At 36.6% G+C, this 26,767-nt stretch overlaps 1 protein-coding gene across 1 annotated transcript in view; it reads left to right on the plus strand.

Moving 5' to 3' along the window:
* CDK14 (cyclin dependent kinase 14) overlaps positions 1-26,767 on the plus strand; it is a 687,166-nt gene that overhangs the window by 342,007 nt on the left and 318,392 nt on the right. Inside the window, exon 7 of the mRNA XM_010587282.3 lies at positions 12,729-12,791. Coding sequence (XP_010585584.1) covers positions 12,729-12,791 — 63 coding nt within the window. The remainder of the gene's footprint in view (positions 1-12,728; positions 12,792-26,767) is intronic.

Consider the following 26,767-nt stretch of genomic DNA (forward strand, 5'->3'; position numbering starts at 1 on the left):
TCTATAGCATTATAATGTTCCACTTTTAGAATATTTCCCTAAATTTCTTGAAACTACCTAAAAATAATATGTTGAATTAACTCGGTGTAAAAAATGAAGATCATATATACCTGCTAGAAATGTTATAAAATGAATGATAGATTGGTATAGATATGTGTTTTGGTTTAAGAATTAGTCCCTACAATATTTTTTTTTTAAAGCAGCCTCAGCAACTACTTTCTTTTTTGTCATTTTTTAAAAAACCAGGTTGATTAAGGGTAGCTGATTAATGTAATTGCTGTTAATAAGTTGTACACCAGTAAAAACTTGAGTTGATGTAAGTTGTGTGATAGATATATTTATAGCCCCTACAATATTGAAACTACTTCAGACACTTGAACTATTGAAGCATGAATGTCTGCATTTTTTAATCAGAGAAGAATGGCTTGCAGTAGTCTTACTGCTTTGGCAGAGCTATACAATCTGTCTGCCCGTGATGTCATTGCCAGAAGCCAAATAGTAAGTTTTTTGTTTTAATGGAAGAGATCTTTCAGGTTGCTGGTTTTACATGATTGAGATGTGGTTGGAAATGCTCCCTGTTCCAGTCACCAGCCCCAGGCTGCCCATGCATTTTGAATTCAAAATTGACAGCTGAAACATATTAGGTAGAATTATGGGACAGCTAAGTTACATATAGATTTATTATGACCAAAGAGGAAGATGAAGATAGGTTATATGGTTTAAAAAAAAAAAAAAAAAGGCTAATTTAATTAGGAATAAACTACAGCACTGTGATTGCTATGGGAAGATTTTTATGTAATATAAGCCATTGTGTGTATGTGGTTACTGCTAGAATTTCGAGCATTTCCTTAGTGGCTTAAAACTGAGTAAAAATAAAATAACCTGGAAATAATCTTTATAATATGCAAAATAAGTTTGTGCAGGAATAGTGGGAAATGTATGAGAATAACATCTTTAAATGGGTGATGATAGAATAGATGGGAAGATTATATTGTCTCTACTATCCTATCACGTCTTATGATGCAATTTGGGGCACAAATATTTTAGTTGCAATTAGAATTTTTACTTCAGAGGAAAGAGAACATTTTATACTGCCTATGAATAAAAAAAAAATTTTTTATGAATATCTTGTTATTGCCATTAAAGATCATAGATTATTGTATTAGCATAAAGCCTAAATAACAGTAAATAAATAAATAAGTTTTATTTTTAATCATTGTTTTTAAAATGAACCACTTTGATATATCATGTGTACAAACTTTGTCTAATAAGCATCCTAAATGCCTGTAGTTTTGTTTTAATGGAAGAGTTGGTTAATGTTTCTTTTATTTTATTTTTTTCTTATAAATGAATAACGCCCATGTGTTGGGCTGATTTAGGAATGAAATAGATGAATACTATAAAGCTTCGCAGGAAAAATGCAATTTCAAAGTCAGTTTAAACTGGTGGACTTGATATAAGAGCAGTTTGAACTTAACTCCTCAGTAGTTTGGTGCTTTAGTTCTTACAGCAATTTAGACTGATTAATACAGAAATTATATCTAGAAGAAAATGGCATTGATTGCTGTAGAAGAGAGGAGGGCTCTATTTCTATAAGTTTTCTTCATTTGCTTCTAGCAGTAAGTATTCTGTGATAAGTTTGATGAGTGTAGTGAGCTACAGGTGAAATAGATTAACAACTAAACTGATACTGAGTTCTACCAAAGTTCATAACTTTTAGATACCCTTCAAGAGTGCTTTTAGTCAGAATGCGTGTGGGATGTGTGATGTATTCCAGACATGGGACGGTGGTAACAAAGGTGCCTTGGCCATACGAACACTTAACCATCATTGTCATTAATTTTGGTAGCATATGAGGTACCACCAAACGGTAGGAATCATTGCCTTTGTCCCTCGGAAATTAGAAATTTTCTTGAGTTCTGATCTCTTAATCAGTTATTGTCTTTTTCCATCAAGAGTATATTTAAAGGATCTTTATAGGGGGTTGCTTACCTGGAGGAGATTGAGTTATCTAGAATCAAACTTAGATAAGGACTAAAAAAACACCAAACCTGTTGCCGTTGAGTAGATTCCAACTCCTGGCGACCCCATGTGTATCAGAGTAGAACTGTGCTCTGCAGGGTTTTCAGTGGCTAGTGTTTCAGAAGCAGATCGTCAAGCCTTTCATCTGAGGCACCTCTAGGTGAAATCAGACTTCTGGGGGGGCTTGTTAATCTTATTTCAAAGGCTAGTCAGAGAAAAGAGGGCCCTTTATTACTGTGCCTCTCATTCACACGTTATCAGTTCATAACCTAGTCTATCTTTTTTTTTTTCTTTAAATCACATATTTCCACTTAAATGTCGGCTTTATACATCAGGTTTTCTTTAATTTCAAAATAAAAGCACAGAACAAACACGTATGTTTTAGGAAGAAATATAGCTAGAATGCTCCTTAAAAGCAAGGATGATGAGACTTCATCTCACGTACTTTGAACGTGTTATCAGGAAGTACCAGTCCCTGGAGAAGGACATCATGCTTGGCAAAGCAGAGGGTCAGCAAAAAAAAAAGGAGGACCCTCAATGAGATGGATTGACACAGTGGCTGCAGCAATGGGCTCAAACATAGCACCGATTGTGAACATGCCTTAAGATCAGGTGCTTTTCATTCTGCCATACATAGGGTCACTATGAATTGAAACCACCTCGACAGCAACCAATAACAACATTAAAAAAAAAATAAGCCTACTGCTTAGTCATCTAGTGCTGCTGTAACAGAAATACCACAAGTGGGTGGCTTTAACAAAGAGAAATTTATTTTCTCACAGTCTACAAGTCCAAATTCAGGGCGTCAGCTCCAGGGGAAGACTTTCTTTCTCTCTCTGCTCTGGAGGAAGGTCCATCTTGTCAGTCTTCCCTTGGACTAGAAGCTCCTCTGCCCAGGGACCCTGGGCCCAAAGGATATGCTCTACTCCCAGCACTGCTTTCTTGGTAGTATGAGGTTCCCAATTCTCTGCTTGCTTCCCATTCCTTTTATCTCTTGTAAGATAAAAGGTGGTGCAGGCTACACTCCAGGGAAACTTCCTTTATGTTGGATCAGGGATGTGACCTTCGTAAGGATGATACAATCTCACCCTAATCCTCTTTAACATAAAATCATAATTGCAAAATGGAAGACAGCCACACAATACTGGGAATCATGACCCAGCCAAATTGATACACATGTTTTTTGGGGGACATAATTCAACCCATGGCACCAACATACTAAGGATAAAGAAACTGAGACTTGGCTTTGTTATCTTCTATAATTTTCCTATATTCTTATTTTTGTGAAGCAATTTGAAAAAAGTTATGAAAACTATACCAAGCCTGAATATACTGATTTTCCACTCGTTGTCAAAATGAAAAACTAGATTGAGCGGAATTATAAGGATGTAGAGGCTATGTTTAACATAAAACTTCAAAAGAAGAATTTCTTTTGGTCATCTCCACAGAAAGATTTCCTTAGACTAGATGCTAAAAACAGGGCTGTGTTATTTTCAACATCATTTTTTGGCAGTGCTTCTAAAGAACATCAAAATTAGCTGACAAGTATTGTGGACACCATGCTTAATATTATAGGAGAATGGAAACAAACCCATGTGTTTGGGAAGGGACTTTATTTGGACTTCTGCTTAATGAGAAAAGTCCAATCTTCATGTTGATGCTAATGCAAAAGCAGACTTACTCTTTACAGGAGGTTTCCTCATTTGAGCGGTTAACAATTGGAAAACCTTATTTCATGGATAATAAATAGCTTAAAGAGAAACATAAGCACATACCAAATGCTCAAGCCTACTTGAAAATTGACTTGTACTTGTTTCTACCCTGGAAAATGGACAGAACTTCATGTTTAAGAGGTTCTATGAACTTGTGGACTTCAGGCAGCCTTCTTACCAGTGGCTTTACCAGTACCAGTTGCCACCAATTCGGTTCTGACTCATTGCGACCCCATGAGTGTCAGAGTAGAAATTGTACTCCATAGGGTTTTCAGTGACCGATATTTTGGAAGTAGGTTGCCAGGCCTTTCTTGTAGGGCACCTTTGAGTGGACTTGAACCTCCCACTCTTAGGTTAGTAGCCAAGAGTGTTAACCATTTGTACCACGCATAGCACCAGTGGCTTTAGGTGAAGGGATATTACATCTTTCTCCAGATTCAAGATTAAGTTCATGAAGGATAAAGAATGGAGAGGGAAATGTCAGAGTCCAGCTTGTTTCTCATCTGTGTCTTCTGCTGACCTTTCTCTCTTGGTCCTCTCTTAAAGGACTGTTCTCCATTCAGGCCTATTTTAAAAATGGCATTATGTTCATAATTTGTTGTTATCTTTTGTGTCTTTCGCTTTAAGTGTCATGGCTGTGTGCAGCACATGACTAATGTTAGTCCAGTAGTTCTCAGGTCTACATGTAATTAAAATTAACTCAGACCCTAATGTGCTGAAAGGGCTTATGAGTAAAAACTCTTTAATTTTCTGTGGTCTTCCCATGTCTTGCCTTTTTACAAGGGAGATTTCTTTCCTGCTTTCTAAATTGATCCATTCACAGAGAAATCAAATCAGTATGGGGAAACTCCAGTTATAAACCTTGCAAACTTTTGATTTATTTTGTTTTTGAACAGGTTGTCCTGGCTTCCCTAGTTGGCAGACTTTTTTTATAGAGAACACTTAGCCTCTAGGGGGTTATGATTTCAGATGTCGTTGTTGTTATTAGCTGCCATTGAGTCAGCCTCAACCCCATGTGCAACAGAAGCAAATGCTGCCCTGACCTGGGCCATCCCCCTGATTAGTTGTGGGTTGAACTGTTACGATCCCCAGGGTTTTCATTGGCTGATTTTTTGGAAGTAGACTCCAGACCTTTCTTCCTATGATTTCAGATACTTTCCTCAAATTCTTTTCCTTAGGAACTCCTTTGCACCTATGTAAATAACCAAATAAAAGCTACTTGCTGGGTAGTCAATAATGAAGAAGAGGGAACTTGATTTTGAGAGGAATGTAGAATATAGGGATTGAGCCTTTTGGAGTCCCTTCTGTTTTCACTTCCATCTTCGGCTTGGTCATAACTCTAGCCACATTTGATAAGCTTTCATTTAAAACCACCCACTCCTTGGATGTGCTGTTCTTAGGCGTTCAGGTACTAACTTGTCAGACACAAATGATTCTAATGGCTTTACGATGAAGAACGGCAGTAGTGATGGAGTGAAAAAGAGGGGTGATATGGGAAGCTGAAGTGAGGCATAATGTAGTGGGGAAAGAGGAGATGTAAGCCTGAACCATGATGGAGATTGGAGGAGAAACAGTGGTTTTGTTTGATGTACAGTTACCTGGCATCCAGCGTATAGGTGCTCCTTCTGGTATTAGAACAAGAAATAGCTGCGGATGAAGCCAGATGGACCTGAGATTTTCAATATCTCAGCAGAGGAGAATGACTTGCTGGTCATGTGGCTTAGGGATCTTTTATTCAGAACTTAGATACCTAGGCTGATGTTTAACAAAGGCAATGACTAAGAAGTACCTTCTGGCATTATTGTTAAGTTCTGTAATTCTGGACCGGTGTAAATCATAAGGGCCAGATAATAACTAGAACTCAGGAGAGAAATAAAAAGAAAGAAAAGACATAATGAAATTTGGAATATAGATACGTATAAAAAAAATTTTTTTTTTAATGCAGTTCCAGGCATAGTACTGTGCATTAAAAGAGAAAAGGGAAAGAAACAGCATTTATCTTAGGTAAAATAGAAGTTTGTGAAAAATACTACTAAGGGAAAACTGTATAGCTTGTACTACCTCCTGTCCCTTCCTGCATCTGAGATCCTCTCATTCCTGCCACTGTGTACCCAGAGCCATCTGAGGTTAATGGTATATTTGCCAGACATATTTTCACTGGTTGTGTGTAGAGAGCAGTAGAGCGTGAATGAGAATGGCTGGGCACACAGACAAGAAGACCATATATGTAAGTAGGAAATGCCACCCCTAAGAGTTACAGTTTCCCAACTGTATCTTTCATTCTTGTTTCTTACTGCAGTCCTCCCAAGTGTCTTTCCCGACTTCTAGCCCTAAACATATCATAGGAAATCATCATCTTCATCAGCATTTTCATTATCACCACTTCATCATCATCTATAGCATGTACCATGTCCTGAAGCTTTCATGGGTATTAACTCATTAATTTTTACCATAACCATATGAGATAGGTACTAGGATTATCCTTACTATAAGATTAGGATATTGACATACAGAGGTTACATCACCAAGGTTGCACAGTTAGTGACAGCCACGTGTGCATGCATGTGATATATGTGTGGGTGCACACACACGTACGTGCATCTCATTTTCATGCCATACACCTAAGGAAATAATGGATTTTAAAATTTGAAAGCTTTGAAAAATCTATATTAAGTTTTTCAAGATTTTATTTCTGGAGAAGAACTCTTGTCTGTAATTCATGGTATTGATGTCATTGGACATCTTGTCCTCAGAAGGACATCATGTGTCGCTTGAGGACCAGGAATTTGTTTCCACCTTGATGTTTTCTCTCTCTTTATGTTAAACAAAAAGCTTGACTATTTTACCTTTCTTAGAAAAAAAATTTAATTTACAAGTATATAAAATTCACAGACTGTAAGCTCCATAAGAGCAGGGACTCTGCTTTGTTTTTGCAGAATTAGCGGTTAATAAATATATGTCAGAAATATACTACCACAAAAGTTCTTATACCCATCGCCATTCTACTCTTTAATTTGTTCATTTGAGAGGATCACAGTAATAGATCTTTTTACGTCAAACTATTTATTCCTAGGATTAACCTTGTTTGGTCTTGGTATGTTAATCTTTTATAATATACTGCTATTATTTTTAGTCAGAATCAACTAGACAGCAATGGGTTTGGCTTTTTTATGATCATATGAAAGTTTGGTTTAGTTCTTCCCCTCCCTTTTTTCTCCCTCCCATTTGTCTTGTTTGACATTGTAGCCTAAAAGAGGGTGTGGGAGACTTCTTATCTTTTTCTTTGTAGAGTAGCCTATCTGTCCTCCAGCTTGGTTGTTAGGTGTCATCCAGTCGATTTCGGCTCACAGCAACCTTATTGGACAGAGTAGAACAGCCCCATAAGGTTTCCCACAGCTGTAATCTTTAAGGGAGCAGATCACCAGACTTTGCTCCCTCAGAGCCACTGAGTGATTTGAACTGCTGACCCTTCGACCTTTTTGGTTCGCTAGCGCTTAACCGTTGTGCCATCAGGGCTCCTGTACTATAAAGTAACTTATATCTGCTATTTGAAGATTTGGAGTATTTCCATTAAAACCGCCTGAACTTGGTGCCTTTTTTAGGTATAGCTCTTCAATTCCCATCTTCCAGAATCTAATTTAATAGCATGTTTTCTTAGAAACAGCATAAATTTTACCTTGTTGTTGTTAGGTGCCGTCGAGTTGGTTCTGACTCATAGGGACCCTATGCACAACAGAACAAAACACTGCCCAGTCCTGCGCCATCCTCACAATCGTTGTTATGCTTGAGCTCATTGTTGCAGCCACTGTTTCAATGCACCTTGTTGAGGGTCTTCCTCTTTTCCGCTGACCCTGTACTCTGCCAAGCATGATGTCCTTCTCCAGCGACTGATCCTTCCTGACAACATGTCCAAAGTATGTAAGATGCAGTCTCGCCATCCTTGCCTCTAAGGAGCATTCTGGCCCCACTTCTTCTAAGACAGATTTGTTTGTTCTTTGGCAGTGGATGGTATATTCAATATTCTTCACCAACACCACAATTCAAAGGCATCAATTCTTCGGTCTTCCTTATTCATTGTCCAGCTTTCACATGCATATGATGTGATTGAAAATACCATGGCTTGGGTCAGGCACACCTTAGTCTTCAGGGTGACATCTTTGCTCTTCAACACTTCGAAGAGGTCCTTTGCAGCAGATTTGCCCGATGCAATGCGTCTTTTGATTTCTTGACTGCTGCTTCCGTGGCTGTTGATTGTGGATCCAAGTAAAATGAAATCCTTGACTTCAATCTTCATTTTTATCTAGATATCCAATTTATTGGTTTAATGATGTTTATAGGGAGCCTTGGTGGTACAATGGTTAAGCACTCAGCTGATAGCCTGAAGGTTGGTGGTTCGAACCCATCTAGTGGCTCTGTGGGAAAAAGACCTGGTGATCTGCCTTTGTAAAGATTGCAGCCAAGAAAAACCTATGGGGCAGTTCTACTCTGTCTCATGGGGTTACTCTCTTATGTTTTTAGTCTCCACATTTTAAGTTATACCATTTTATCATTCTTAATGTTGATTGCATCTTGGCAAAACCCTTGTTGTTTTAAAAAATCAGACTTCCTGAAGATTTGTCTTTTATTGGACTTTTCAGAGAAGTGAGTTTTTGTTTTATTGATCAATCCTGTTGTTTTCTAGTTTTTCTATTTAATTAATTTCTGTTATTAAATGCATGAACCCCTTTACTCTCTCTGAGTCTTTTTGTTGTTTGATATTCTCTAACTTGAGTTTACTGGTTGTTTTATTTATTTTCAGTCATTCTTATAGTAAATGCCTTTAAAGCTCTGAATCTTCCTGTGAATAATACTGTGACCACTTTCATTGCTTTGAAATATAATGTTCTTATTACTTTTTAAATGATTTAAATTTTCTTTTAGAAATTTAAATATTTTTACAAAATATTTTAAAATATTTTTTTATTTTCCTAGAAAATAGATTTTCTGCCTTCTTTTCTTATTTTCTCTTTCTCTCCATCCTTTTGCTTTCCTTTCTTCCTTCTTTTCCTTCCTATTTCCATTGTACTCTAGCCACTATCAACTGGAGGAAAAATTTTATACACTACTGTCATGGATTGAATTGTGTCCCCCCAAAATATGTATCATCTTGATCAGGCCATGATTCCCAGTATCGTGTGGTTGTCCTCCATTTTGTGATTGTAATTTTATGTTAAAGAGGATTAGAGTAGGATTGTAACACCCTTACTAAGGTCACATCCAATGTAAAGGAAGTTCCCCTGGAGTGTGGCCTGCACCACCTTTTATCTTACAAGAGATAAAAGGAAAGGGAAGCAAGCAGAGAGTGGGACCTCATACCACCAAGAAAGCAGTGCTGGGAGCAGAGCGCGTCCTTTGGACCCAGGGTTCCTGCGAGGAGAAGCTCCTAGTCCAGGGGAAGATTTATGACAAAAACCTCCCTCCAGAGCCAACAGAGAAAGCCTTCCCCTGAAGCTGACACCCTGAATTTGGATGTAGCCTACTAGACTGTGAGAGAATAAATTTTTTGTTGTTAAAGCCATCCATTTGTGATATTTCTGTTATAGCAGCACTAGATAACTAAGACAACTGCCAAGGAAGTGCTTTCAACTAAGTTGTGATCCAGTACTTTCTTATCATTTAGAATTTTTATTTTATGCTTATTGAAGGAGCTGTGTAAGTTTTAATTCTGGTACCTTTATTTATTTATTTATTTATCTTACCTGAAAATTTCAATAAATGGTTTCCAGATGACAGGTTAGTGTTCATCTTTCCATCTTTCTCCTCAGATGGTCCTTAAGTTTTTTGTTGATCAGTTATGCCATCAAAGTAGCAAGTAAGTTTGCTCAAACATAGGCAATGACAACTGTATTCCAGCTACTGCTGAGCTAATAGTAATTATAAGATGTATTTCAGTGTCGGAGATGAAAAGAATAGTGTGTCTTAGAGTTGATGAAATATAGTATTAATTTTTAAGGTCATTTAGCTGTGAGAAGGGCATGGAGTATGACTTCTGCTTTCTGGAAATTGTTCAGATTTCCTCTGTGTCTAATACATTGTGAATTTTGTGAATATGCCATTTGTATTTAAAAAGCATGCATAGCATGAGCTTATTGAGCACAAATTAGACGTGGTGTTTAATTGCGTTCTTCATATTCCTTATAGCCTTATTTTCTATTGCCAATTTGATCTGTTGATTTCTGGAAGAAGTTAGCTTAACTCTTCAAGATCTTGTTAATTTGTCAGTTTCTCTTAGTTCTGTCAATTTTAGCTTTTGTTGTGCCATGTTATTAGGTGCAAAAATATTTAATAATTTTCTAGTATGTCTAATATTTACATTGGTATATCTGATTCTTTTTATTGGTATTTTCAGTATAAAACCAAACCTGTTGCCATCTAGTTGATTCCGAGTCATTTTTAATATAAACCCAAAAACACCAAACCCAGTGCCATCGAGTTGTAATATAAGTAACATAGAACAGAAATAAAGCCAAAAAAAATCCAAACCCATTGCTGTCGATTCTGACTCATAGCGACCCTATAGAACAGAGTAGAACTGCCCCATAGAGTTTCCAGGGAGCGCCTGGTGGATTTGAACTGCTGACCTTTTGGTTAGCAGCCATAGCACTTAACCACGATGCCACCAGGTTTTCCAAAATAGAAATATGTAATATAAAATGTAATATCAATATATATATTTTTTATTTTCAAGCTTTCTATGTTTTGTTTGTTTGTTTTCTTGTAAACAGTGTGTATTTGATTTTGTTTCTTTGCTTTTTAACCTATTTTGAGACTTTATATTTTTAGTAAGAATTTTAACTCATCATGAATATGTGATTATTGATATGATTGGTTGTACTTCCTATTGTTTTTGTTGTGTGTGAAGCATTGAACAAATTAGGTACAGTTCTTGCCCTTATATTTCTTATTGTGTGGTAGGCAGTATTTTAAATGATACCTTATTTTTGTGTATTACATTATAGGTAAAGAGAACTTTCACATGCAGTGTCTTATTTGGTCTTCAAAAATATTTTCCAAGGGAGACATTGTCCATATTTGAAATGATAAGGAAGTCAATAATATGGAGTTATGAAGTGGCATTTGGGGGTTCAGAACATATTCTTCCATTTTTTAAATATATGAGATAAAACTTTTAAATAGTTACTGAGGAAAAACTCCATGGGACGCATTATAATCATATTTTAGGGTCATGTTTTTGGAGCTATCCTATATCTAAACATGTTTACACCTGTGTTTATTTAGTTTCTTCTTCTCTGTGTCTGACATTTTGTCTCACAGTAGAGATACAATTAATTTCTAAATCAAACATAGTTTCTGCCCTTATGGCGCTTTGACTTTTAGAAGGTAAATACCTTGGATGTGGTTTAAGACAAAGGCAATTTTGTCTCAGAATATATCTAAGAGCATTTATTCTGTCACCTTTTGTCTCTTCACCTTTAAATGGATGTATCACTTCATTCAGCCTCTACTCTTATCTTACTTAGAAGTAATTTCTTCCTGAGGCTTGCTGAAGTTTCTAGATCACATTAGGTTCCCTTGTTATATCTTCAAACGTTACCCAGTACAGTCTTAAAATATTATACAACGTACTCTACTGGTACTACTGGAGTGTCTGTTTTCTATTGCATCTGTTCCATTCAGTTCCATCTCCTTAGTGATGAGTATAGTGCCTGGAACATAATAAGGGCTCAAGAGATCCTTGAAGAATGAATGAATAAATTCTAAATTATGCTCTGTGTCCTCAGCAGTTATCACCCGTCATGCAATAAAACTCAGTGAATGAATTTGAACTATTGTCACATTTGCTAAAGCAAGATTCTTAAATAAAACTTGTATGGAGTCCTTCAACGATTCAAACCTGATAAACCAAAAATCCAAAACCAAACCCAGTGCCATCGAGTTGATTCTGACTCATAGCGACCCTGTAGGACAGAGTAGAACTGCCCCATAGAGTTTCTGAGGAGCGCCTGCGGATTCGAACCCTTTGGTTAGCAGCCGTAGCACTTAACCACTATGCCACCAGGGTTTTCTCAAGCCTGATAATGGGACACAAATACCCATGTTTACTGGATTTTGCAGAATGACTAAATGTTTCAGTATTACAAATCTTTTGGTATCTTCATAAGAGAAGAAAAATTTGAAGAGCAACTCTACATATTTCTTGAAAATTCCATGTAGTGCTTAATATAAACAGAAAAAGCTTGAAGAAGAAAATACAGGATTATGGTCAAATTGAGCATGGTATATGTAAAAGAATAACATCCTAAGATGGTATCTCGGGATATTCCGTTTAACTTATATCTGGATGCATTGTCCTAATTTATAATTTTGGAAGTATTGCTATTAATTTATAAAGTATATTTACTCAGACATATTCAGAACTTCTGGAAACATAAAAATCATTATTTATGAATATAAAAAAACCCAGTGCCGTCAAGTCGATTCCGACTCATAGCAACCCTATAGGACAGAGTAGAACTGCCCGAAAATGTAGGTATTAGAATTTAAATAAGCCAAATGCTTAATTTTATTACTATGGCATATTTGTAATTTTTCATCACATATAAAATAATCATAACTTCCATTTGCACTTAAAAAATTAAAGATAATGGGACTGTAATTGGATTTGTTAATTCTGCTTTAAAAAACTTTTTTAGGTTAATGTATGGGAATATGTATTCAATGAGGAAGAAATTAAACTCTTTAACAAATTATGGACATGTATGCCTTCTAATACATAGACATATTTAACATAAAACAGAGCCTAGAAGTAAAGATAATGATTCAATTGTAGTTAAAAATGGGCAGGCGGACATGCAACTGTGTACACGGAGATATCTACCCATTATTCTTATATTTGCTTTGTTCAGAGGTAATGGTGACTTTGAAGTAGAAAAATATTGATTCATCATGTTATAGCCGGAGGGACGTTAATACATTTTTCCTTTTTTCTTCTAGCACACTGATTTATGTCAGTACATGGACAAGCACCCTGGGGGGCTGCATCCAGACAATGTGAAGGTAGGAAAAGATCTTTTTAAGTGTTAGCATTCATCGTGCACATTTTCTGAGCTGAAGACTAACATATCTACCATAACTATTTTTGTTTTTAATCCTTTTATAAAATGAAGTAATACAGAAGTAAGCCATAGCCATTGCTTCAGTTTACTGGCTGTAAACCATTCTTAGCATTAAACATCATTTTCATTGGATTTTTTTTTTCTTATCTTATTTTTTTTTCTTCGTGGAAGAAATTGCATCAATATTGAGTGAGATCCACTGGGATCCTATTTTAATACTATTTTTGTAGAGGGACATTTCAGATAGCCCTAGCACGGAGCCCAATACTAAAATACCGAGCTTGTTACAGTATTCAGTATTCATTGTTATGACCTCCAGAACAATGTTATGGTCAGTCTCCAGTGTATATTTTTTCGCTTGTACTCACAACAGATAAAAATGGTTTTACGTTCTACTACTCCTTCATTTCTTACACTCAAAATTTGAATACTATTGTCAAAAGAACTAAGTGTTCCTAAGATTTGACCTAGCAAGTATCTTGAGAACTTGTCCCCAAGTTTTAAGCTTGAAACAAGAGACTCTTTTTTGGCATGTATTGGGTAGTTAGAAGATACGAAAATTGTGTCTGAAGGCTTAATGGTTTGCTTACGTTTTGTAATTCAAATGATTACATTATATGACTCTGAGAACCAATTATTATGAAGTTAAATTATTAGTTTTCATATCATTCCCTTCATTATCAACACCACTTTTTGCCACATGGCACACTTTTTCTTTAATACTCTCCCCTCTGCTTCTAGAAATCTATATGAACACATGATGCTATGTGTTTATAAAAATAATATATGTAATATGATATAACTTAGTTTTTTTTTTTCACTTATATCATGGACATCTTTCTAAATCAATACTTAACTGTGTAGCTCAATCTTTCTAATAATTACATTATTATTCCGTAGTGTGAATATACCACAGTTTTTTCAAATTTTATTCATGGACCTTTGTGTTTTTCCAGAATGTTGCTATTATAAATGATTCTGCAGTAATTATTAACATAAAAGCTTTATTTTTTCTTGGATATCTATTTAATAGAATTCCTTCCTTAAGGAAGAGGTATGATTTTAATTTTAATGACTTGACTGAAACATTACCCAAAAGATTGTCCTTTACAGTCCATCAGCTATGTATGAGAGGACTGTTTTCCTCTACTCCAACTAACGTTGACTGTAATGTATCATTTTAACTTTTACTGTTGTAACAAGTAAACATGGAATGTCTATTCAGTTGGTGGTTTTCTTGACCACTAGTGATACTGGGCATCTTTTTACATGTTTCTTGACCATTTGTAATTTTTCTGTTGGGTTGATTTTCTTTGTTGTAAGAGCTTTTTAATATTTAGGGCATTAATCATTAAAATTTTTATGGCAGACATGTTGTACATTAAAAAAAACTCTTCACAGGATATGTATGACCTCTCACAAAACATTGATTTTTAATAAATAATAGAAGCAGTATGGTGTTATAGTCTTTGTTGATTTCTCATATCTCTTGTTGTGGGTTTTTCTTTTTTGACAAATTTTTCTTTAATTTTTTGACTTCAGTTTTCTTAAAAATCTGTGTCACTTGAAGTAAATAGTTTTTAAACAGTCAAATTGGTGAGGAAATATTAACAAGTGAAGTGGCTTGTTTTTTCTTGCCGATGTTCAGGTTTACCTGTAAACATGAATATAATAACATGAGCCTAATTTCTTTTTTTTTCTTTTACATTGAAAATTTTTCAGACAAATTGTCTCCTTGTGTTTCCTTCATAGGGTTGAAAACAAACAGGACAATTGACATCCTTGTTCTTGTTTACCACTTGAAACCTTTTGCTCTGAGGAGCGGAGGGACCTACCATTGTTAGTGGAAATTAAGAGCTACTCCAAGCTAACTTTGACTTCTAGACTGTCAAATTCAACAGTAGGATAGAGTTTAAAGAACTGGCTGAACCTTTCCGAAGGGCTGTGTAATCACTGGATTTTTGTTTTCCTTGTTTGGTTTTCTTACCAGCGCTCCATGTTTCATTAGTTATGAACAAGTGTTGGTGAAAATTTTTTGGTGAAACAAAACACATCCCACAGATTGTTCCTGTGTTCTCTGCCTTCAGGTCAGGATCGTAGGTGATTTTTGTAGCATTTTAACTGTAAATTCTGCCTCTGTTGTTCCATTTTATTTTTCCTTATCTCCTAATGGTCATGAGGAGTTTGCCCTCTGGGTTGCTATTTTTTCGGTTTATTATTGTCTTGATTTTTTTCGGCAACTAGGCTGCATTTCTTGTAACAGTTGTTCAGTAGTTCTCAGCTAAGTTTCGCCAAGCTTTTCTTTCATCCCATAGCTGTTCATCACAGTTCAAATACTCTCCTCCCCTCCTAGAGTCACAATCAAATTTAAAATTAGGCTTTGCTCAGAATCAGGGCCGAGAGTCTTGGGCACTGCTTTAAGACCAGCTGGTGGCCTCTCTATCACCCAGGGCCTGCCTGGCTTTTCTCTTGCCTGGTGGGTGCATAGACCACCATCTTTATGGCCTTATGTGCTTCTGCAGCCTGCAGTTTTCCAAGGCATGCTGTGGCACAGAGGTGAACTTGGAGTACATCCTGTCCCGAAACTGCTTGTTTCTGGGTCTCCATCATAGAGCGGAGGGGATGGAGGTGAGGGTGAGAGGGGACTTGCAAGGGCCATTCTAGAATAAGGTGTGGGCAGGTTGGCTGGGATGGAGAGGGCAGTGGAGGTACTGTAGGGGTAGAGTATGAGGGAAGAGGGTAAGATATAGGGACTGACCCAGGGCTTTTCAGAATACAAGTGGCAAACCAATGCCTTCAGACAAAAGAATGGAAGAGCCTTCTGTGGAGAATCTGATCAGTCCAAGAGAATAGACCTAAAGAGTCCAGGCAAACTCTACAGTAAAGACCCCAGTTGACAAATTAGTAACTTGGAAGAAGCAAAGTTGCTTGCATTGATTAGTCAAGGAAAGATAGTGAAGAAAACTTCAAAATAAATTCCAGACTATTGTTAATACTTTTCAAGAAGTAAAGAAGATGTTGTAGCCATAAAATGAGAATGTTATATTATTTTAAAGAGTAGAATTTAGTGAACAAAAAAAGAGGTTTTGGAAATTAAAAATTTGATCACAGAAATTAAGAAACAACAGCATTAGCTAAGGACGGAAGATAAAATTGAAGAAATTTCCTGGAAAGTAGAGCAAAAAAGATAAAGATGATGAAAAATGGAAAAGAAAGTATCAAAAAGTTAGAGTACCAGTCCTGGGGATCCAATATCTGAATAGTGGTAGAATATACAGAAGTGAGACTCACTAAAGGTATCACTAAACTGCAGTTTTTCGGATCTAAAGGATGTGACTTTCCAGATTAAGTCTATTAAGGTCCAGAAAAACGAATGAAATAAAAATGTCAGTAACATTCATCGTTGTGAAGTTTTAGAGCACTGGCTTCACAGAAACATCTACAAAAAGAAAGAAGTGTTTTCTACAAAATATTAAGAATTACAGTGGCATTAGGTTTTTCAATATCAGTGATGGAAAGGAGAAGGCAAGCAGGGCAAAGACTTGAAAGTTCTGACGTAGAAATGATTTCCAGCTCTGGATCTGTACTAAGACAAACTATCAATGAAGCGTGAGAGTAAAATTATCATTTTCAGGTGTACAGGGAGTTGAAAATTTCGTGTATTTGCATGCTTTCCCAGGAAACTATTCAAGGATTCACTCTACCAAAACTCAGGGAATAAACCAATGAAGAGAAGATGAACAGGTAATAGTTCACCATAGGAGAGAGGTAAAGGACAACCCCCAGGATGATGGTGAAGAGGATCCCAGGATGACAGTTACGCATCAGGCTAGGAAAGCAACCAACCAGTACAGATTGGAGCAAATCAGAAGGCTCCAGGAGAGATTTCCTCAAGAAGATGAAACTGATACTAGAATACCAAATGTGTTTGTGCAGATTCATAAGATGGGAGGAGAGAAAACTAAGCAAAGGAAAAAATAGATTCTTACCAACACCAGAAAAACAAATTGTTATGCAGGAAAAAAAAAATGAAAAAGAGTTATAGTAAACCTCATACCTCAGCTGTAAATAGCATTTACGTGATCATAATAATATGAACACTGTATGGTGACCTAATTAACAGAAAAAAAAAAACTACTTGTCCTTAAGCGATTGTGATGTAGCCAAGCCCATTCCAGGACCAGCATCTCAGAACAGTGATCCATTCTAGGCCTCTCCCCTGACCCCTTATTTCATATGAAAGAAAGATCAGGACCAGTGAGATTAAGGAACTTGTGAAAGGGTTCTTGACTCTTTTGTCCAGTTTTCTTTACACTACGTGGTTAATACTTTAGATAATAAACTTGGTTGTGGCTTTACATGCACTCGGTCACATAGATTTGTCATCATTTTCATACTGAAGGTAATAGTTTTACCTTCTGTGAGGTTCAAAAATAGAATGCAGCTTGTTGATTCCATGTATTTTGGCATCGGAATTACAGTACGTGGACGCAGACGGCCCTTATTACCATGTGGGTTTCTGTGGGAGGCCACTCACCTAACTATGCACTGACTTTTCCTTACCATTTGTCTGCTTAGAGACAAGGCACCCCTCCAGGGTTACAGTTAGGATCTGCACTGCAGGTGAAATTATTCTCAAGGAGGACTGACTCTGACATAGTGACAGATGCCCTCCGGGTATTTCTGCTTGATATTTTGACATGCTGTTTTTTTTTTTTTGTGATGATATTTATTGTCACTTAAATCTATGAATGCACAATGAAGAACATCAGACTAATATTTACTAAGTTAACAGCTGTTCATAATGCTGTGCTAGATGTTAATTAAAAAAAGAAAACAAAAACAGCTGAGCTAAAATAAGACACTGATGGTTCTCTGTAAATTTAAGGAGATGTGAAAAACAGGTAGATATGGTATTTTCTTTAGAAGAACATGTCCTTTTAATAACTTTAAAGCTCTGTGTTTGGCTGGATATTTCATAGATTATTGAATGATCAGAATGTAATAAATACTGAATATTTATTATGGTAAACAGAAGGAAAGCACAGTGATTAATTCTTTTGTTTCTAAGTTTGGTAATTTGAACTCTTAGTTCATCCTACATCAAAAGCCAAAAATGAAACCCTCTGCTGTCAATTCTGACTCATAGCGACCCTATAGGACAGAGTAGAACTGCTCCATAGAGTTTCCAAGGAGCGCCTGGTGGATTTGAACTGCTGAACTCTTGGTTAGCAGCCAAGCTTGCAGCTGCTTTATGCCACCAGAGTTCCTGTCACTACATCGCATGGTGGTATATAGAAACGTTTTAAACTCCAAAAGCAGACTTTTAAAAAATGTTTTATTTATAACTTGTTTATGATAAAACATGAGATGTCATGCGCTTAAGAACTAAAGAGATTATTCCCTAGTGGGGATCAGTTAGAATTGAAGAATGAAGGAAAAGGTTTTTAAAAATTAAAAAAAAGAACAGTAAATGGAACAGCACACAGCTCTTGGTTTCATAGTAAAGTATGGAATACCCTAAGGTCATTTTGTACTAATTCACATCAAAACATCTGTTAAAGTTTTATCTTTCGCAATATATATTGCTTGTAAGCACTGGAATAAACTCATAAGGAAAAATGTCAATGTTAACTAAATTTCTAGAATTACTTTACCATTTTAATTGCTTACAGAGTGTGTCCATTGTCAATATGGTATTCTGTAATACTCAAGATTAACTAATGGATTCTTTGTAAGCATAATATCAATTTTTGACAAATGGGTAATTTTAGCAGTTAATTGCTTGGAGGGTGATTTAAAATCTGAACCAAAAGCCTGAAGACATTGGCCTTGTTATAAATATTTATGATGATTAAAGGTACAGCAACTGATTTTTTTTTAACATGATAGTTGGTATATAGAAACTTGTTAGTATTTGCTATTGAGTTTTGTCTCTCATACTTGATTTGAATGCAAAACTTGTGTTAGCTCTCCATTTAAAAAATCTTAATGATTTACAGATTGACCACTGAATTTTAAAATATGACCATCACTGTCTAAATTGCCTCTGCGTTTAGTTTTTCATGTGTTCTTTAAAAATTGATATGCATGAGAGACTGAAAATTAAGGTTCATTAAAAAAAAAGATTGATGCTGTCTCTGGCTGATATTCTGAAATGTTAGATATCTGAATCTTATTACCATGATGAGATTGAATCTTTCTGCATTCCGTCTTTATGTAATGTACTTCCACTTACGTGTTATCTTAATGACTTTTTTAAGAAGGTTTCTTGCTAATACACATTTGCCAGTTTTTATGGAACTGTTTGGGAATAATTGAAAATGACCAAAGTAATTTTGATTTCTCTACCTGATTCTCTGAGCTATCTGAAGTCCCATTGGCATAAAGCTGATTTTTATTTTACATTTCAATAGATATACTAATTAAAAGGATTTGAGGTTTATTATGCTTGAAAAGTTGCTATTTTTCATTCGTAGTCCAGAGAACAAGCAGGTGTATAACAGACAGAATAATGTTATGCCAAATTAAGATTGTCTTATACAGATGGCACTGAGAATTGATTTCTAAATGAGACTTTCTAATGTTCAGATAGAAAATCAGATGACTCTTGATGTTCTCCATATTCCACATTAGAGCTCTCATTTAGCTGGTAGTGATTTCCTACTATGCATTACTGTGAATATTATACAGCCTTTCCTCACTCTATATGTTGAGAAGTATGATTATTTCATGAAATCATTAAAGAGTGCTTTAAAAATTTGACACCGGATCTAGGTGTCTGTCTGAGCTTCTGAATCTTTTTGACTTATTTTTGTTATACCAAAATGATTTTCTGTATCTGGAAAGTGAAGAATTAAAAATAAAAGAAAATGCAATTCAGTGTGTCAGTTCATACTGCGTTGGATATGCAGAGGGAATCTGAGTGATGAATTTACTGGTTAAGATGTGGAGCTGAGTTCAGTCATTTAGAAGATGCCTTTTGCATTGCTGGTGTCATCCGCTAATCTGCCGGTAACAATTTGGATCAGACAAAGGAATCAAGGCCAGCTAATTAAAAAGCAGACTCTTTCCTAGAGATGCTTTACAACCCAGATTGAAAAGAAATCACCTCAAAGAATGATGTAATGTAAATCATTGGAAGTATGTTACTTGTAAGATGAAAGTATCCAGCTTGTGGTGTTAAAGCGGGAAGATGGGAAACACACTTTCCTGGGCTTCAAGCTTCAAGCCATTCATATTACCTCTCTCCAGTTTAAGATGAATCCTGCACATAACCCTTTTACTTGCATGTTTTCCAAGATGACATGAGGACTCAGGAGGGCAATCAGCCTAAATAATAGAGTATGCACAAACTACCAGGGACAGGTGCAGCTTTCATATGACCAGCCAATCCCATCTCATTGGGGTTTCCTGATTAATCTATAAATTCCCCTTACTAGAGACCTCTTGGAGAAGACAGAGAGGTTTGTTGTTCATCTGTATCTAAATTCACATGTCTTTAAATACCACATTCTATGTGAAATTTATTTTTCCCTTTGGTGTAGTTTGCACAAGTGTTCTCTCCAAGACCCTTTGGCTGAGAATTTATTATATTTGTCAGTTTTTCAGTCTACACCTCTCTCTGTCTTAAGTTACATTAGCTATCTCAGTTGATATTAAGAAAATTTGGTTGATTTAGTGTCTAAGATATAACTTCAGTCAGTAAAACCATTTTAAACTGTGAATATTTATTCCTTTTAAGTGTGTTTTAAAAAAGAATGCCCCAATAATTGGGGGAGTACAGCATACATCCACAAATGGAGTTGAGTAGAAAGAATGTGCTGACTCTCATTTCACCAATTTGTGTCTCATGTGATTTCTTTTTATTTTTAAAAAGCATGTGTTAGTCAAGTCAATTGTATAATTCTGAATTAGACTGACAGACAGAAACTTGACAATGACAGGTCCTAAGAAGACTTATTTGAATTCCTTGGAACTACTATTTCAGTTTTTCTCTTGGAAATTGTATTCATTAACTATTAAATGCAACAGCTGAAATTTGATCACCTTGCCTCCAAGAGTTCCCACTCATGTAGAAATTATTTCTAATACAATTTTAGACTGATAATCAACTCTATTAAAGAGAAGACTCTTGGCCTCCATCCCTCCCTCCACTTTCTTCATTGTATATACAAACTTCAATAACTTGGAAACCTACTTGCTATACTAGATCTTCTTTTACAGAATTCGAAAAAAACACAACTGTCTTACAGGCCTGTTGGCTCCTCTTAAGTCTCCCAGCTCTAGATCCCATGGCTTCAATCTGCCTGCTCTTTAGACAAATGGAACAACTGCTTGTTTTTGTAACCACCATTGTATTGAGGCAGGAAGAGAGGACAGAGTGGAAGGCTGACTTACTTGGTAAGCTCAAGGATCACGGAAAGGATTTTAAAACTGTTCAAAAAGTTATTTCCCAAGAAGCTTCCCCAGGTTTCTGAAACTCTCATATTTTGAGTTATTCCTCTCTATAAAGTTATCATTTTTTAGGAATAGCATGTTAACATTTAAATGTCTTAGGGGATGTAAATTAAATTGTCATTATATGATGTAGAAATAATGAAACATGTTAAGTATCTCAGGACCTTGAGGGAGTAGAACGAAGAACCAGAAAGTTAGATGGGAAAACTCAAACATAGCAGAAAAGAGGCAAGACAAACTTCACTACAACTCAGATTTTCCAAAAGTTGGGCCTACTTGAAGTACACAGCAGAAGGAGGAGTTTCATCTGTGACTTGATGCCCTGGTGTGCATATTTGTCTCTTTACCATACCACTAGCACACTGAGTATTATAAAATATGTTCAAAGTAACACGTGAATTATACCATAATATTAGATAGCTAGGGTTTTATTTCTGTCTCCTTTATAACTCTGTATAAAATTCTAAGTATTCTTTCTTTTATTAGTTATGGGGAAAATACCCATAACAAAACATACATCATCTTTTTAAAAAGTCCATACGTAAAACATCAATGATGCTTTGTAAAACAGAAATTACTTGGTTGTGTATTATATACATTTATTAAAAATTAAATTTTATATGTTGCATTTGCTGTCTCAAAACTCAGCTAAATGAAATGAATCATGATGAATCACTCTGGCTTTTACAAATTTGAAGTAGACTTAATATTGCACATCTAATGTGGTGCATGTTAGAAAATATTTAGACATTCATTAGATATTTTTGGGATTCAAAGTTTCTAATTATTTTTCATTTCTAGAAAGTTGAATATATAGTTAATTTAACATTTCTGCACCCTACGGGTTTGTAATTCAAGCCTTAAGTTGCAATATTGAAGGATTCTATGGGCAAAATATTGAACATTGCTAGAAGCATCAGAAGATGAAAGCAGGAATACACAGAGTCACTGTATCAAAAAGAATTGGTTGATGTTCAGCTATTTCAGGAAATAGCATATGATCAAGAACCAATGTTATTGAAGGAAGAAGTCCAAGCTGCATTGAAAGCAATGGTGAAAAACAAGGCTACAGGAATTGACAGAATACCAATTGAGATGTTTCAACAAACAGATGCAGTACTGGAAGTGATCACTAGTCTATAACAAGAAATTTGGAAGACTGCTACCTGGACAGTCAACTATAAGAGATCCATATTTGTGCCCACTCCAAAGACAGGTGATCTAACAGAATGCAGAAATTATTGAACAATATCATTAATATCATAAACAAGTAAAATTTTGCTGAAAATAATTCAGCACTATATCAGCAGGGGAACTGCCAGAAATTCAAGTGGGACTCAGAATAAGATGTGGACGAGGGATATCATTGCTGGGATCCTGGCTCAAATCAGAGAATACCAGGAAGATGTTTACCTCTGTTTTTTTGACTATGCAAAGGTGTTCTGACTGTGTGGATCATAACAAATTATGGATAACATTGAGAAGAATGGGATTTCCAGAATGCTTAATTGTGCTCATGTGGAACCTGTATGTAGACCAAGAGGCAGTAGTTTGAACGAAACAAGGCCATAGTTCATGGTTTAAAGTCAGGAAAGGTGTGTATCAGGGTTGTATCATTTCATCGTACTTACTGCATCTGTATGCCTATCACATAATCCAAGAAGCTGGACTGTATGAAGAAGAACGAGGCATCAGGATTGGAGGAAGACTCATTAACAGCCTAAGATATGCAGATGACTCAACCTGGCTTGCTGAAGGCAAAGAACTTGAAGCACTTACTGATGAAGATCAAAGACTACAGACTTGAGTATAGATTAGATCTCAACATAAGGAAAACAAAAATCCTCACAACTAAACTGATAAGCAACATGGTAAAGGGAGAAAATATTAAAGTCAAGGTTTCATTTTACTTGGATCTACAATCAATGGCCATGGAAGCAGAAGTCAGGAAATCAAATGACATACTTCACTGGGCTGCTGCAGAGACCTCTTTAAAGTGCTAAAAGCAAAGATAACACCTGGAGGACTAAATGCCCCCGACCCAACCCATGGTATTTTCAATCTCCTCATATGCATGTGAAAGCTTGACAGTGAATAAGGAAGACAAGCAGAATTGATGCCTTTGAATTATGATATTGGCAAAGAATATTGAATATACTATGGACTGCCTGAAGAACAGTCAGAATGCTCCCTAAAAGTGAGGATGGTGAGGTTTAGTTTCATACTCTGGACGTGTTATCAAGAGGGATCAGCCTCTGGAGAAGGATATCATGCTGGGTAAAATAGATGGTTAGTGAAAAAGAGGAAAACCCAAGATGAAAGGGATTGACACAGTGGCTGCAACAATGGGCTCAAATATGGCAACGATTTTGAGGATGACATAGGATCAGGCTGTGTTTTGTTCTGTTGTACATAGGGTCATTATGAGTTGAACCCAACTAGACGACACCCAACAACAACAATGGTTGTAAAGCAGTTAATACAACATCCCTGGTGGTGCACTGGTTAAAAGCTTGGCTGCTAACCAAAAGTGGGCAGTTTGAATCCACCAGCCATTCCTTGAAAACCCTGTGGGGGAGTTCTACTCTGTTCTATAGGGTCGCTATGAGTAGGAATTGATGACACTGAACAACAGCAACATTATGTTAAGTACTCAAGAAATGTCCGTTATTACAGTTGTTTGATTTGTAGAGTTCCTTCCATGTCTGTTATTCATAATATTATGGATTCATACAGGTTTTCACCTTGAATAATACTAGAGATGTTTTTTTTGGGTTGCCCTGAGTTGAAATCTACTTAACAGCAACTGGTTGTCGTTGGGTTATGCCTTAAGAGACCCTACACATTTTAAGGAAGTTGACCCACATCTCATACTACTGCAGGATGTTTACTGTGCTTGGTCTTATATTAAGTGGAACCACATATATTAAAAGTTATATTTATTTCAGTCCATTCATGGAAGCTAAGAACTTTAGATATTGGGACGAACAACCTCTGATGACACATCACACATCAAATACTGTGAGGGAGGTATAAAACTTGTGGCTCGCTGCAGGTGCCGGTAGTTCTTCTGAGTAATAAATGCAAGATATTGAGTCTGGATTCAGAAGAGGGCATGGAATGAGGGATATCATTGCTGTAGTCAGATGGCTTGGCTTCAAGCAGAGAATACCAGAAAGATGTTTACCTGTGTTTTACTGACTCTGCAAAAGCATTTGATTGTGTGGATCATAACAAATTATGGATAACATCGCGAAGAATGGGAATTTCAGAACAATTAGTTGTGCTCATTTGGAGCTTGTACAGTTGTCTAAACAGATACCCATGTGAAATTGTGCCCTGCAAATTAGTAAACACAAGCGAGCCTGTGCATACCTTGCTCACCATAAGCCTGTACATACCTTGCTTATTGAATAATCCGCTGTAGGAGCAAATGTTTAACTCAGGTTTCTATTAAAATTTTTTGTGTTCTAAATTGTTCTCAGAGTTGCAAGTTTCCTATGACTTATTCTCTTCTTACAGGCTACTCTTTGTATAATGGCAAGATCAATTCTAGTATTTCATTGGGTTAAATTCTCTCTCCTCCGTGCTTTCTTTCCACTCAGGTTTGTGCGGTTACAATGCAGAGCTCGCTTTAAGAGGCAGGGATCTGTTATGTGTCTGTTGTTCCCAGTAGGCACTGGGTTCCTCGAGTCCAGGAACCACTTCTTACATCTTAGTCATCTTTGCATACTTCTTGCATGACCCTGCACCTGGCACATAGGTGGCACTTAAGAAATCCTGAATGAATTGATTCTTTGGAAATTTGTTTTGACTTAACTTTCTGCGTCGCTGAAAGAGCTAACAATTTTTATTGTTTGGGCTATGAACTGTCATGTTTGGGGCTTAGTTTGTCATGTATACAATTATAATTGGAGTGTGTAGTTGCATCGTTTTCTAACACTGATTTCTTAATCTTCTTTAATGTGGTATACTATTTGAATAGCTTCTGGATTAGCATGAGGATTATATATTTGCACTAATTAGATAAGAGAAGAGCCCATTGGGACTACTTGATCTATCCACTTCTGCCACTAGCTTCCAGAGAATTCCATTCTAGAGTTTTCTGTTATTTATTTTTTTAATCTGCACCCATCCAGATTCAGTTCATATTACTGGCATGTGGGTACCAACTATGTACCCAGACTATGAAGATGTTTAAGGCATACAGTGTAAGGGAGGTAGGAAAAATACCACACTGTGATGTATGTAGAATCGGCCCCTAGAGGACAGAGAAGGAGTACTTCACACAGACCTGTAGAAATAGTGAAGGCCTGGGAAGGTGGTCAGGGAAGGCTCCAGGGAGGCTGGATTGTAAGACTGATGGTATGAACCCACCTAAAGGTGCCTCAGAAGAAAAGCCGGAAAAATCGCAGCTTATGGAGTGCAGTTCTAATTCTGCACACACGTGGTTGCCATGAGTCAGAATTGACTTGATGGGAATGGGTGTTTTGGTTTAGACAGAGAAGAGGCAAGAACAAAGGTACAGAGGTGAAGAGCAGCCCACTGTGGGTGTGGGGTGGGTCAAGCTGCTTGGAGTCAGGCAATGTTGAGTAATGATGTCTGAGAACACTGTTGGAGTCAGGGCTCAGCTCAGTGGCCTTGAGGGCCATGTTATTAGATGCCCGGTTTTATCCTGCCAGCTAGAGTGAGCCACTTAAGCATTTTCATCAGGGGAGGATATTATCCGATTTACATATAGTCTTCTAGGGTCAAGCTGGAGGAGAACATGAAGAGATGGGGAAGAACAGCTTGGAGGTTAATTCAGCAGTCCAGGTGAGCAGGGAGGAGGATCTAGGAAGGATGGAATGAGGGCTGGGATGGAAGGAATGGTAAAAAGGGAACAGATGAAAGGGATTATGAGGAGGTGAAATCAGCAGGCCTTGATGGTTAAGGTTACAGGTAGGCCCTGAGAGAAAATGGGAAAATAAGAATGATCCCTGTGTTTCAGACTTGGGTAATGGGCCAATGGTGTTTCCACTAATTGAGATAAGGAACCTAGGAAGAGGAATCAGCGAAAGGGATGATAATAAAAAAAACAGTCAATATTCTACTCTGTCCTATAGGGTCGCTATGAGTCGGAATCGACTCGATGGCACTGAGTTCTGGGTGTTATGCTATAAACAATATCATAGCTAATACTGGAGTGCTTACAATGGCCTGCACGTTGTTCTAAGTGCTTTGCATGTTTTAACCTGGATTTTGTAGTCAGGCTGCCTGGATTTGAGTCCTGGCTCTGCTATTTAATTGCTGTGTGATTTTGAGAAACTGTGTTCAGCTTTCTCATCAGTAATATGGAGATAATGATGGTACTTAGCTCATTAAAATTGTTATATAATTAAATGAGGTAATATTTGTATCATGTGTAGAACAACAGCTGGCATAAGTGCCACATGTGTTTGTTAAATTATTAAAATG

This window comes from Loxodonta africana, chromosome 8 (genome assembly GCF_030014295.1).
Source record: "Loxodonta africana isolate mLoxAfr1 chromosome 8, mLoxAfr1.hap2, whole genome shotgun sequence".
Taxonomy (NCBI): Eukaryota; Metazoa; Chordata; class Mammalia; order Proboscidea; family Elephantidae; genus Loxodonta; species Loxodonta africana.